This window comes from Athene cunicularia, assembly GCF_003259725.1.
Source record: "Athene cunicularia isolate RWA chromosome 4 unlocalized genomic scaffold, athCun1 chr4_part2, whole genome shotgun sequence".
Classification (NCBI taxonomy): Eukaryota; Metazoa; Chordata; class Aves; order Strigiformes; family Strigidae; genus Athene; species Athene cunicularia.
In genome coordinates, this window is record NW_020799099.1 from 29,985,791 (window position 1) to 29,999,429 (window position 13,639).

At 35.6% G+C, this 13,639-nt stretch overlaps 1 protein-coding gene across 1 annotated transcript in view; it reads left to right on the plus strand.

Moving 5' to 3' along the window:
* Positions 1-13,639, plus strand: part of TLL1 (tolloid like 1) — a 93,816-nt gene that overhangs the window by 19,828 nt on the left and 60,349 nt on the right. The window contains exons 3-5 of the mRNA XM_026847965.1: positions 1,754-1,834; positions 4,109-4,261; positions 5,674-5,791. Coding sequence (XP_026703766.1) covers positions 1,754-1,834; positions 4,109-4,261; positions 5,674-5,791 — 352 coding nt within the window. The remainder of the gene's footprint in view (positions 1-1,753; positions 1,835-4,108; positions 4,262-5,673; positions 5,792-13,639) is intronic.

Here is a 13,639-nt window from a genome sequence, read left to right on the forward strand (position 1 = left end):
TATATATGTATTATTTATGAGTCCAGACTGCCAAATGTATCCTCCTTCTCCTGCCCCAAGTATAAGATGATGCAGCAAATATGATTTTTGGGATTTTTTTTTTTAGTTTTTTAGACTATGGCTTGCAAGTCTCTATATTATTCATATAAAACAAATTAGTTATATAAGATAATTTTTCTTCAGTTTTTCACTTTTTTTTTTTTTTTTTTTTTTTTTTTTCCCTAGAAATAATTATAGTATAATAGGTTCTTTAAATAATGGGTTCTTTTTCCTGTTATGTCTGTGATGATGCTTTTAAGGAGTTTTTCAATATTTGTTTGGAAACTTTAGCTGCATGACTTTTTTATAACATGAATGTTAACATGAGAGACAATGACATTAATTATGATCAATACAAGGAATGGAATTGTTATATTCTTTGTAGCATACATTACAGTTACCATGTAACTTGTTGGAAAGGAATGTGTTGAACTATTACCTCATCTATCTAAAATGTTTTTAAAAATTTCGAAAATTTTTCTCAAGGGAGCCAGCAACTATGTGACAGTGTAATCCAAATAATTAGGTACATTGTTATTCACTGAGCAGCCACACAAGCTCACTTGCCTTATATGGAATTTTCTCATCTTAATATGATTTAAAGTTGCTGTTTAGTAAATATATTTTCTACATATATATTAAAAGTTTTTATGGGAAGTTGGGAAAGGTGGTCTGAGTGATGGTTGGACGTTTCAATGGTCCTTTTATTTCTGTCTTTTTACTTCTGCTGTTGCAAAATTAGTTTGCAAAGTCTTTTGTACTATAACAGATATTGAATTTTAAAATGCAACCTACTATGAACTTCTGAACAATTCTGAATGATTTATTGACTAGTGCACTATTATCAGTGTTCTTTCTTCTGATTTAATTGGTGCTTGCAAAGGCATGTGCAGCCACAAAATAATTATACTTGAAGTGGGTATGTGGCAGGTGCATCAAATGGACACAGTAAGCTAGAAATGCATTGCCTTTCTCTATATGGCACAGTAAATGTTAAAAGCAACTACTTAATAGCTTAGTTTTTCTTGCCCATTGATTTCTGAAATGATACAGACATATATTTGCCTGCAAGGTCCTACTGCAATATATACTGGCATGTGATGTTTCAAAGCCTTTAGAGTGCATTGACATCTATTTTCATGATGACAAAGAAAACCAAATCTTTCATGGTAAAATCAACCATATTAAGTTTGTGTAAGTTTTTTGGGTTTGGGTGTTTTTTTGGTGGTGGGTTTGGTTTTTTTTTGTGATGAAACTTTGGGTGTTTGCTTTCCCTCTTTCCCCTCCCTTGAAATGAGAAGATTATGGCATGCATTCAGAAAATTTCTGTGAGAGTAAGGCTTTTAGCTGTCAATCAATATGGCTCTGAGGATGTCAAGGTCAACAGGGAAAAAAAAAGCTCCAAATAATAATTAGATGATGTAATTGTCATGACTTGTCTGAATAACAAAGACATGTTGGCTTACATTCTGGAATGCATATTAGAAAGTTTTTCAGCTAAAAGTGTGTTTTTATTTCACTGTCAAGAATACTTGAAGAATTTGTATGCGAGTCGTTGAAGAATGTTAAACTTCCTTTAAGATGCATTGCAGTTCTTATGGGGTATTTTCTAATCTCTCCAGGCTATATAGTTGCTGTAGGTGTAAGATTCCATGTTTTTAACTTCTGTAAAATTCCTTTTTCTTTCTGTTTTTTTTTTTTTTTCTTTTTAAAGGTGGCTTTGGAGAGCATGGAATGTCAAAAAAACGAGGTGCCCTCTATCAGCTTATAGACAGAATAAGAAGATTTGGCTCTGGTATTTTCACTGTTTAAATTAGCAAGTTGCCTGTTGTGATAATGTGTCATGAACATTAATGATGATAGTACTACTTTCTGTATTACCACTAGCATAAACAAACTAGAAAATAAATAATACAAGAATAGTAATGAAGAGATTAGTTCTTTGCTGCATTTTCTCAAAGGTCTATTTCCAGCATCAAATACGGAAGATAAAATATGTAGTTACATCAAATACGGAAGATAAAATATGTAGTTTTAAACCACATATTAAAAATTCCTTAGCTTTTTCAAATGGCTGTGTTCACAGTATTAGTTCAACTGATAGTAATTCAATGTGTTTTCAGTACACGTAGGCTATCCTGCATAGCTGCTAATTTTATGGGCTATTTTTCTGAATCCAATTGGGATATTCTGATGCCTGTTTGAAGTATTTATGGTGTATTTTACTGAACAAACACATTTTAATACTAACCGTACTCTTGCCAGTATGAACGTAGTTGGATTCAGCAGGCTATATAAGTGGAATCCCCATTAATACTAGTTGAGTTTACTCACATATTTGATGCAAGGAGACGTCACTTTAACATCATGAAACCATAAGCTCGAAAAGGAAAATATGTGAAACTCCATTGTAATCACACCACATTATGTCTACACGCATCACTGTGTATCTTGTAAGATTAGCCAGTGTGCAGTAACTGCTTTTGCAGATGTGCTCTGGTATTTAATCGTTATTCTTTATAAGAGAATTGCAAGTTTAATATTGTGTAAATGCTTGTTATCTTTTGCATACAATTCGGCATAAATTTCTTCTAGTTCAAAAGAAAGTTGATAAAATTAATTTTGTATGGTAAAACATCTATACTACCATATGATGTGGTTCGGTAATGACTGTATATTAAATGTAACAGTAGTTTTTCTCTGAACTTTCTGAGTTGTAGACTGTTGTGTAATTTTCATTTACACATTTAATAACAAAGATGAGTTATTTGCTTTACCTGAGTGTTTTTTTAAACCCTGTCATTTTATATATCATTCCTGATATCATCTAAATTATGTCTTAGTTGTTACAAAGGCAGGCTTTTCTTCCTCTATATCAATAGCTTTCTCCCTGCCTTGTGCTGTGGCTTCTTCCCTTTCTTCTTTCTGCCACTCTCTCAGCCCTGGGATGCCAAGATGGCACACCATGATCCTACCCTGGAATCCTCCCTGCTTTTGACATAGCCATTACCACTTAGGTGGGACTGGTATCACAGGGGATATTCACAGAGCAAACGTGTATCCCTTAATAACGAGTAAGACTTCAGCCCCACTGAGTAGGATTTGTTGACCACCGTTCAAGTGATCTATTTTAATCATCTGTCCTGATGTGCATACTAACTTATAAATTGCTTTAGAAGAAGTACCTGTTATGGTGTGCAAGTCCTGTCTAATAACTAATCTTATTTTCTTCTGTGATCACAGTAAGTTTCAGATGATATGGGAAAGATTTGTCTGTAACGGAATGAATAGGGGTAATATCTCTGAAAATAGTAGACATTTTTTTATCTTGTAAAGAAATTTTAGCCATGAGTAATACTTACCTGTAGAGTTCCAAAAGCCCATTTATGAAAAATGTGTATTTGCATCGTGAAGTGTGGTAGGGCTACTATCAAAATGAAAGTCACATTTTCATCTGAAAATGTATCTACTGGTAATAGCTACATGTGATGGAGATCAGAGGGAGAAATGACCCTCTCTTTTTCCATGTGTATACAACTTTTCAAAAAATTTATTTATTTTTCCTTGTAATTTCTGACAATAAAAGCCAATCTAATACTTTAAGAACTTCTTTCTGTTCATTGCTTTAAGGATGGTCATGCATTTGCTTTTTCCAGATCTTGCAATAAAAATTAAAGGGATGATTTGATTACTTTAGGTCTGTCCAAAATCTTTCCTTCTTCTTAAAAAAAAAAAAAAAAACAAAACACCACAACACAGGTAGTGTGATATTTTTATTATTATTATTAAATGAAAAACATAGATTAAATTATACATTGTGCCTTCAATTTAATAAAGGTATGTGCAAACTGTTACTGCAGATGCTTGAAAAATGAAGATTTAGTCTTCGTTTCATTCATTTCTAAGAAAACTAGATTGTTGCATAACAGCAGTGTCCTACTTTTAAAGGGCAAAAAGAAATAATCTGATTTTGACCTCCTGGAAAATAAATGATCTCTTTTTTGTGTGTGTGTGTGTGTGTGTGTATGTGTGTGTGTGATCTCATTTGGCCTTTTAATTATCATTACAGGTTTGGAACAAAATAATACATCTAAAGGAAGATCTATTGTAAAATTCTCAGGGAAAAATGAGAAAAACCGATTTCCCAGAGCTGCTACATCACGAACAGAAAGAATATGGCCAGGGGGTGTCATTCCATATGTAATAGGTGGAAATTTCACTGGTAAGCTTTGTGCTTTGGATAGAGAGAAGGAATATGATTTTTTTTAATTGCATTCTTTTTTTTTTTTTAATGTCAAGTCATACTATGGAAGTCAATAGAGGGTTATGCATATTTATGTGGAGAAACCAGTCATTTCTTTCAAACTGAGAGTTGCAGTCAGACTTTTAGTTTGGATATTTACGTAGACTGTACCAAATGTATCAAACACTTTACCTTTTCTGTAATGAAAGATAAATTCTAAGCAATGTTTTCCAAGCTTTAAAGATAAAAGAAGAGGGCAAGATGAGATGAAATTACCTTTAATTTTTAAGATCTGACATTTGAACTTGCTATTTTTATGAACTTCGAGGTTTTGTTGTCTTTAAGGTTAAAAAAGGTGGGTGTTGTTTTTTTTTTGTTTGTTTTGTTTTGTTTTGTTTTTATTGAGGGGTGTGTGTGGTTTTTTTTTAGTTGTTCCATGCTGTAATCTTTACAAAAGCCTGCAAGGTGGATGCATTTCTGCTAGAAAATTAATGCCAAATAGTATCGTTCTTTGTGGATTTCCAGCTCAGAAACAATACAGCTATATTCTCAGATGCTGCCTCTAAGTTAATAAGCTTTGTCTTTTGTTAGACGATGAAATTGCATTGCTATATTATCTGAAGTAATTTATACTAGTTGGCATTGTGTTCTGTGGGGAGAGCTGACCCATCTGCTTCTGCATCTATAGTTTCGATTTGTTTCTAAATATGTTTCTCATTTTTAAAACAAATATCAAGCTATGCTTAGTATTGTACCAAATTAAGAATTTCCCCCTTTTGATGGATCATTTGATTTCTGATTATGATGCAAAGAAGTGGAGGCTGATTCTTGTTGAGGACAGCATTATTAAAATCAAATGCCTTGACTAGTATGCCTGTTTATATGGCTTAGTTTAAATTGGTTTTCAGATCCTGAAAGCTGTAGGATTTTCTTTTTTCCTTTTTATTTTTTTTTCCCTTTCTGTTTAGATAGCTAGGTTCCTCAATTTTCTTTTTTTCCCTGGTTTTTTTTTTTTTTTTCCCCTATGTGTGGTCCACTTGATAATTTCATCTGAGAAATTGCTTAACAAATGTTATGCTACTGCAGGCACATAAGCAGCACTATATTTCTTCTGCTGTCTTCTTCTGGTGTAACATAGCTGAGCCTTTTACTGCAGGTCTTATGTTTGCTAGAGTGTGTCAGGCAGTATTGGTCCCCTTACAGGCAGATAAGACGAGCTGATGGTCTGAGTATCCCTTTAATTGGAATCTGACAGTAAATGGGACTGCTGGGATGCAGGACTTCATGATCCAGTGACTCCTTCCAGGCCAATATTCCTAGTGCTGAAATCTGATTTTAAGGAAAAAGACATAGATAGAAAATTCTCTAATATCATACAATTATTCTTCCAGGCACCCAGCGCGCCATGTTCAAACAGGCTATGCGGCACTGGGAAAAGTACACGTGTGTTACATTTATTGAACGAAGTGATGAAGAAAGTTATATTGTATTTACATACAGACCATGTGGGTAAGTGTATTATGTATGGTAACAGATACCTGTGCTTTCATTGTTTGGCCATGGTTGGCAGCTTTGCAATTATAAGTGAATATATACTTCACAAGAAAATTAATGGATAGGTACTGCATTTAAATAATACATGTGTTCTGCTTGGCTTTAAGTTCATTCAAAGCTGTACATATAGTAACTTTTTAAAGTTATTCCTCTTTTGTCTATTTCTAGATAAAATTATCTTGCTATATCTACATAGATATGACACTTATATTTGGCTTTCTGTCATGCTTTTAATATTTATACGTATTATTCTAAAAATATTTTAAGCTTATTGCTTGTTTATTCTTAGCTTTCTCCATGTTACATGTTTATTGCTGAATTATGTATGGACATCTATCCCATATTAATTTTCCAGCTTAATTGTTGTTAATTGTAATTGTAATTTTTCTATTGTTAGACTGTCCTTGCCCAGATTTTTTTAACCACCAAATTCATGACCATTTTGCAAATTCCTTCTTCCAGACCACTGATATGTAAAAGTAAACAAAACAGATTTTATTACTCAGTGTAGGTTTGCATTGACCATCGTGTTCCATCTTCAGATATTTCTGCTTACAGATGCCTCAGTCAGCTATGTTTGTTATTTATTCCATTCAGAATTCTTAATTTTATATAGTGGTCAGTGAACTCCTGAGTATACTATGTTCATTTTCCAAGAAGAGTGTTCATTACCTGTGGAAATATTGCACTTCTGGTAGTCACCTTCTGTTTGGGTTGTAGACTCCACAGTGAACAGCTCTGTTTTTCTGACTTCCTGCTCAATGCACACTTTGCATGCCTCCTTTTGAATTTTTATGGGACAGTGCCGTGAAAGGAAGTTTTGGGACCTCCTTGTGATCCTGAATGTAATTAATTATAGCTCATAAAATTACATGTAGACTTATCTGTTTAAATTACCCTTGCCATTCTTCTTAAAGTGTAGGACAACGTAACAAAACCCACTCCTAGCCTATTTTAAGAAAGGCATCACCTATGCCAATTGCAAGTCACAGATCCTTGCAATTGGGGAGCTTATTCTACAGGAGCGCCTGTGAACTTGCCTGTCATGTTCTTGGGCTCTGTAGGTCTGCTGCGGAGCCCTGTTAGAAACAGTGCCAAACGGAATGAACTTTTGTTCTGACCCAGCACGGCTATTATTTTAGTTAACGATGCAACCCATAAGGTAGGATTCAGGGATACTGACATACAGCTGGAAGAAAAATCAGAAGCAGAGAATTATCATGATGGTTCCCTATATTCGGAGAGGTAACAAGCAATGTGACTTTAAACAGAAGATTATGAAAGATGTAAGTGGTCCCAGGTGCTTTAGATAGAGAAGTATGGGGATATCTACAGAGATCTTTGTTTTGTAAAAAGTAAGTTCTACAACTTCAAAGTGCCCAAAGTTGAATGACAGAAAATCTCTCCAGCCACAGCACTGTTCCTTAGACTGGTTGGTGCTTCATGAGATCAAGTCACTTTAGGTTGAAGACTGGATTATAAGCAATTCACACCAGTAGTTTGGAATATATTCAATATCTACCTTCAAAGTCACCATTATCCTTTACAGTTAATGTTTTATTGGTGGGTACTTTACAAATTACAAATAATTTACAAAGGCTGTAACAGGTTTAAAATAAAAACAAGGAAGAGTGTCTCTATGTCCACAAGTGATGAAGAAAACCCAGGCTAACCAGAAGGGACAGTTGAATGACTTTTTTTTTTGGGTCCTGAATCCATAAGCCATCTCAGGAAGAGCCAGATAAATAAGAACATATCTTCTCTAGGTGGATAGGAGCCACTGTGCACTAATCACCATCATACAGTGTTGATGCAGGATTTTCCGTGGAAAGATCCCAGACAAAAGTGACACCAAACCATCTGCAAACACTTTCTGCTACAAGGCCTGTCTCACTGAAATTAATATCAGTTCTTTCCCATAGCACCCTGCTGTGTTGGTTTGTTAGCACATTGTGTCATTATTGTTCGCAGTACCATGGCAGCTCACATCCACAGATGAGGAAGACTTTATAGTATTTAGCACTGTTCAAATTAAAAACTGAATGATAAACCCTGCCCTAAACATAATGCCTTTAATGAAACAGAAAGTGGATACAGTCCATTGTATGTGGAAATTCAGGTGGCAATATCTACAAATGTCTCAGATGACACATTAGCACACTAGCAAGTGAAGTGTTACTGAGCCTTTGTAAACATTAAGAATATTTTGAAGGAATGTAATGCATTACTTCTTGCAGCAGTTCATGGGAAACTCATCCCAGGAGGGCAGTGATGAGAAAACGTATTTGAAATATAGCAGGTGGTTATCAGAGATACATGACCTTCCTAAAGTTGAGAGTTTATATATCAGCAATGAACGAGAGATAAGTTTTGATTATCATAGACCCATAGGACTGCAAGGGATCTTAGAAAGCTGTCTAATGTATTCTTAAGATGGAAACAGCTATACCTAAGTCTTTGCTGATACATGCCTGTCTAACTTCTTTCCTACTACAAAAATGAATACTTCACAGCCTGCTAGAAAATGTACTTCTTCAGTATCCTTAATGTAAGAAGTGTAGGAAGTCAGGGGCAGTATTTTTGATCATAGCTAAACCAGATGATTCTTGCTGCAATTAAAGTACTTTAACTTTTTTTCCTGCTCACCATGGCCATAGAACATAAATTATCCCTCTTTCATTTTTGAAGGAAACTATTATATACTTTAAGGCTGTTATGTCCACTCTCAGTTCTATTTTCTTTTAGCCTAGAAAATGCCAATTAATGTAATCTGTTCTGGTAAATCATGTTTTCTAGGCCTTTGATCACACTGTTATTCTCTGATATTTTTTCAATTAGTATACATCTTTCTTGAAATTGAGGACCCAGAACTAGAGCATATTTGTCCAGAAGAATCATTACTTCTGCTGAGCCAGTGCTAGAGATAATTCATATATCTTGCAATCTCTCCTTCCACTTAGGTATCTAAGCATGATGCCTCCCTCTCTCAACAGCTGCCATGTTCAACTTGTGATCGGTTGGGATGTGACTCTGAATAAGAGCCAGAGCTCCACAGCACTGATAGCCCATCACTGGTTCCAGTGTGTGCCATGTTTTGCACATCTCAGAACACCAAATAATTCTGTATTTCCCTTTTCAGAACTCTTTAATCTGTTAAAGTCATTATCAATTCTAGATTTGTCTTCGTGGTATTTAGCAATCTTTCCTCAGACTGCAAGTTTAAAGAACATCTTCTCTATCTTCACATAATCGAACCAGCTTTATACCCGCCTTTATATCAAGGTTCTCTAGTTTGCTTATGGGTGGCTTGTGTGGAAAAATGTCAAAAACTTTACAGCTGGATCCCTCCTTCCCATCAGAATTATTTGTTATCACGTCTTGTTTATTCTACCTGATTTTGAGAACAGTTATTTATTGAAATATTGTTTCTTAGCACAGCTGAAGCACTTAGTAGTTTGAAATATTTTAATTACTGATAATCATTTGTATCCATTAGCTGCAGATGTGAGAATAAGAATATAGTATTAAGATACCAGTGTTTATGATTCTTTCACCAAAGCAGTGTACGTTGGCATTAATATCTATTAAAGCAAATATTTATGCAGCAGTTGATTAGGGCAAGTAAAAGTCTAATCTGTAAACAGGTTCAAAATACTCTTTATTCACTATGTGTTCTTTATCCTTGTGTTTCTTGCTATCAGATGGGAAGTGCATGAAGACACAGTCAGTATAATTTGTATGCAAAGCCAAAAAAAGGGTCAGCAAAGTGGGATGGCCTCTAGTTACATGCTCTTAATAAGTATTACTGAGTAAAATATCAAGTTTCTTATATAGTGAGACAAAAAAAGAACAATTAGTCATATTGTTCTGACATCTCAGCATGCCTTTGATCTGACTTTGTGGTAATTCTTGTTCTCCACTAGAAGACTTAAGTACTTTTTATGACAAACTTTAGATAACTTATTACGATCACTACTTGTATTCTTGCATGGGTATTTGACAAAGGTGTCTGAGATATAGGAAAAACAAATCTCTTTCCTGTGCTACCTCAAACATTGTAGACTGAACAGCTTCTGAATCTTTTAATGTTTTTTTGAACTTGCTAGTATCATTACAGGTAAGTTCTTAGAGTTGGTGAAACATGTATATTAATTGCCCAAGGTACACTTTTGCAGCATTCTTTAACTTTAAGAAGGATTAACCGTTATAAAGGGTGCTCAGTCACTTTTATGGAATGAGAAGAAATTCAGAGTTGTGCTAAATAATCCGTGGCATTAGGGCTGACTCATGCTCTGAGGTGGTAATTAACTCTGACAGCTGGCACTCTTCCTGCCCATAGCAGTTGACAGTTTCTCTGCTGGTTGTGGTCTGACCTACAAGGATGCATGTGATCAAGGTGCAGGTGACCAGTTTCCATAGTCTAAAACACTGTCAGTAACATAAAGTGAATGAGGGGTGATTTATGTTAGTACACTGCAATAGGCATCTGTTACCTGAGGAATGGACTCAATTCTCTGTTATTTATAATATTGGAGTAGTCATATCCATTGAGCAGGTGAAAAAGCAGTAGCCACTTCTGCCATCACAAGAGGTTCTCTTACGGTAGTGAATCAGAACATTCAGTAACAATGACCATATTGGTCCCTGACAATAAGCAAATTCAACAAGCCAGACCATAGCCAATTCTCCTTTGTACAGAATGAGTTATATTCATGATTGAAAAAGTGGGGTTTTTTTTCACCAAGAAAAAACCCTCTGCTTCTTGCAGTGAGATTTTGTTCAATAATTTAATGAACTTCTTTCTCTTGCTTTTTGTAACATGTAGGTGATGAAATGCAGTCCTAGTATGTTTATGAAGTTCTGCAGTTTTTCATTCACAACATCACACGTCAGTGCCATGGCAAGCTGATGTGGTCTATGAGGATTTTTATATTATCACATTCTGAAGAGTGCAGCTTTTTAAAAAAGTGGAACATTGACCCTGATTCTCTTTTCCTTCGTATAAATTTAAGAGCTGTGAAATAGTATTACCTAAAAGAATGAGTGTATTCTTCCAGTTATTTCACTTTCTCTGTCATTTGTTTCTCTTTGCTTGCCACCATTGATCAGCTAGACTGATTAAATGGAATTACGGATTCATAAATAGTTACTGTCTCCAACTGCTGTCTGGTGCAATAAAGATTAAAGAGATGAGGAGCTTTAAAAGCTGCCAGTTGACTCAATTTAAGGGGCATAACAAGTGCTCATACAGCACAGAGAGGTCTTGGTCTTTTGCCAAACACACCTGGTGTCAAATCCATGATATTGCAAATTAATTTATTTCATAAATTTCTTTATTTTAGTTTTCCTTAACATTTGACTCAGTGCAATTGTTGAAGTGATCAGAATCTTGTAGATAATTGGATGAATCTGGTGTGCTTGAAATGACACTCAACCCAGAAAATCCTAATGACCTCTATGAGTGTGCACTGCTGCTCTTACTTTAAGACTTGAACTTGATTCTAATTTTCTATGGCATGTAAAGAATTACTCAACAAATTTGTTTATAATTTCTGGGAAGTAGTTGAAATCTGTTAAGTACCAGTATAAGGGAATTACCATACTTGTCTGTCTGATTGTATTTAGGAGCAGGCCAGCATTAGAAAAAATAATTCCCAATGTGTTGGGTTTTAGGTGTTCAGTTTTAGACAACCTAGAGGAATACTATGTAAAAGATTGCAGGTTTGGGTTTTTTTTCTTCTGAAAACATATTTCAAATGTGTCAGATGAGCTACCTGAAGTCACTATACACATTTGATAATGCACAATTTATATCTTTTTTTTAATGACTGTAATAGTAAAATGTCAAATTATTTTTGCAAATACCTAAAAATCTGTCTGATTTATGAAACACCGCTAAAAGGTTTCATATGTGATCTCTGTTTTTGAGAAACAATCACTTTTTTGCTATTGTTAATTGTATTTGGTAAATTGGTTGGTTAGGTATTTGTTTACCATATTTTCTTAGAAAAACAAATTATCTTAATAGCTTAAAGTGTTATACTAGCCATTCTGTTGTTCTGCTATTTGTTGCCTGACCTTTTCCAAGATACAGTAGTACACAACCTTAAAAGGTTAAACCCTTCTTTGGACCAAATGAAATAAAAAGAACAGGAAGAGATAGACTGTAATTAAATCCTTGCTTTATTCTTTTGCCCTGGTTGTAAATAGTGTCAATAAAAGCAGAGCTGGAGACATCATAGAGGGTACTATTTGGAATAATTATTTACTAATTTTTCCTTTTTCTCTTTTTGTCTACAAAGTACCACTGTGCAAAAATTATATTGAAAAAGATTATGTTATTTAGTTCTGCCTCGCAATCTTTCTCATAGTGCTTCCACACCATGGTAAACATGAATACTCAGCAGAATTTAAACTGTTTTAAACTGAAGGATTTGTTCTGTCTTATCATAATAATGTGTGGTTATCTTAATTCTATTCTCATCAATCTGTTGCACTGCTGTCATGTGTCTGTCATGCTGTATTCAGATCATAGAAGTTTTGAATTACAAATTAAATTCCAGGATTTAAACAAGTGTGTGTTGACTCTCCAAGGTGTATTTTGCAGGATTGTAGATGAATGGAAAACTAGATATGTTATTTGGTTATGTGGCTGGGCTTGGAATGTTGTGGTTAATGGCTTGGACTCAGACTGTAAGACTTTCAGCTGTACAGCATTACAGAGGCCTATCTTGGGACCTGTCTTTTCTGTCGTATTTACCAATGACTCATGAAGAGGTGATGGCCCATGCTCTCATCAAGTTTGTAGATGACACCAAGTTGGGAGGGACCAGATGATAGGCTCAATGGTAGAGCTGCCGCTCAGGCAGCCGAAGGAACTGCCAACAGGAACCTTATGAAGTTCAACAAGGGCAAATACAAAGCCCTGCAACTGCAAAGGGACAGGACCAGGCACTGGTGGGTTGGGGAGCAGCTCTAGAGAAGGCCATGGGGCAGTGAGCTGGGTAGAAGCTGGCCATGGGCTCTGGCAACAAAGGCAGCCAACAATGTCCAGGGCTGTGTGGCTCAAGGGTAGGGGCCATTCCCCTCTACTCACCACTTGTTAGATTACAAATAGACCCTATATCCAGTTGTGGCCTCCCAGTACAAGAAACATATTAATAACCTGGAAGGACTTAAGTACAGGGCTGTCAAGATGCTCAGGAGCTGGAGCACTTGCCTTATGAAGAGAGATGCTGAGGATCAAGGGTTTGCTCAATTGGAGAATAAGTGACTTCAGGGGCAGCCAGCAAGCAGCTCCCAGATCTACGGGAGGGCAACAAGAAGAGGGAGCCAAGCTCTTCATGGTGGTGCTTGTTGGGAGAATGCAAGGCAACAGGAATATGCTGAAGAAAGAGAATCAGACTAGATGAAAAGAATAAATCTTTCACAGTGTGGACAGCCAGATGTTGGAGCAGGTTGTTCAGAGGGACTGTGCCGACTCTACCCTTGCAGGTTTTCAAGACCTGACTGGATAAAGGTCTGAGCAACCCTGGTCTGACTTCATATCTGACCCTACTTTGAGCAGAAGGGTTGAGCTGGAGACTTTCAGAGGTCCCTTCCAATCCACATATGCAAGAATCAGTGGAATTTTATCTGTATTTAGTAGTCTGTGATGTGAATTTTCACATATTGCAGGCATATTATGCTTTTTGATTTTTAAAGCAACCATTGGACATTGTCAGTGCATTTTATCTCATTGCACAAATTAAGTTTGGTATAGCATATTTACTATAATGATATACAGGATATTAACATAAGTAG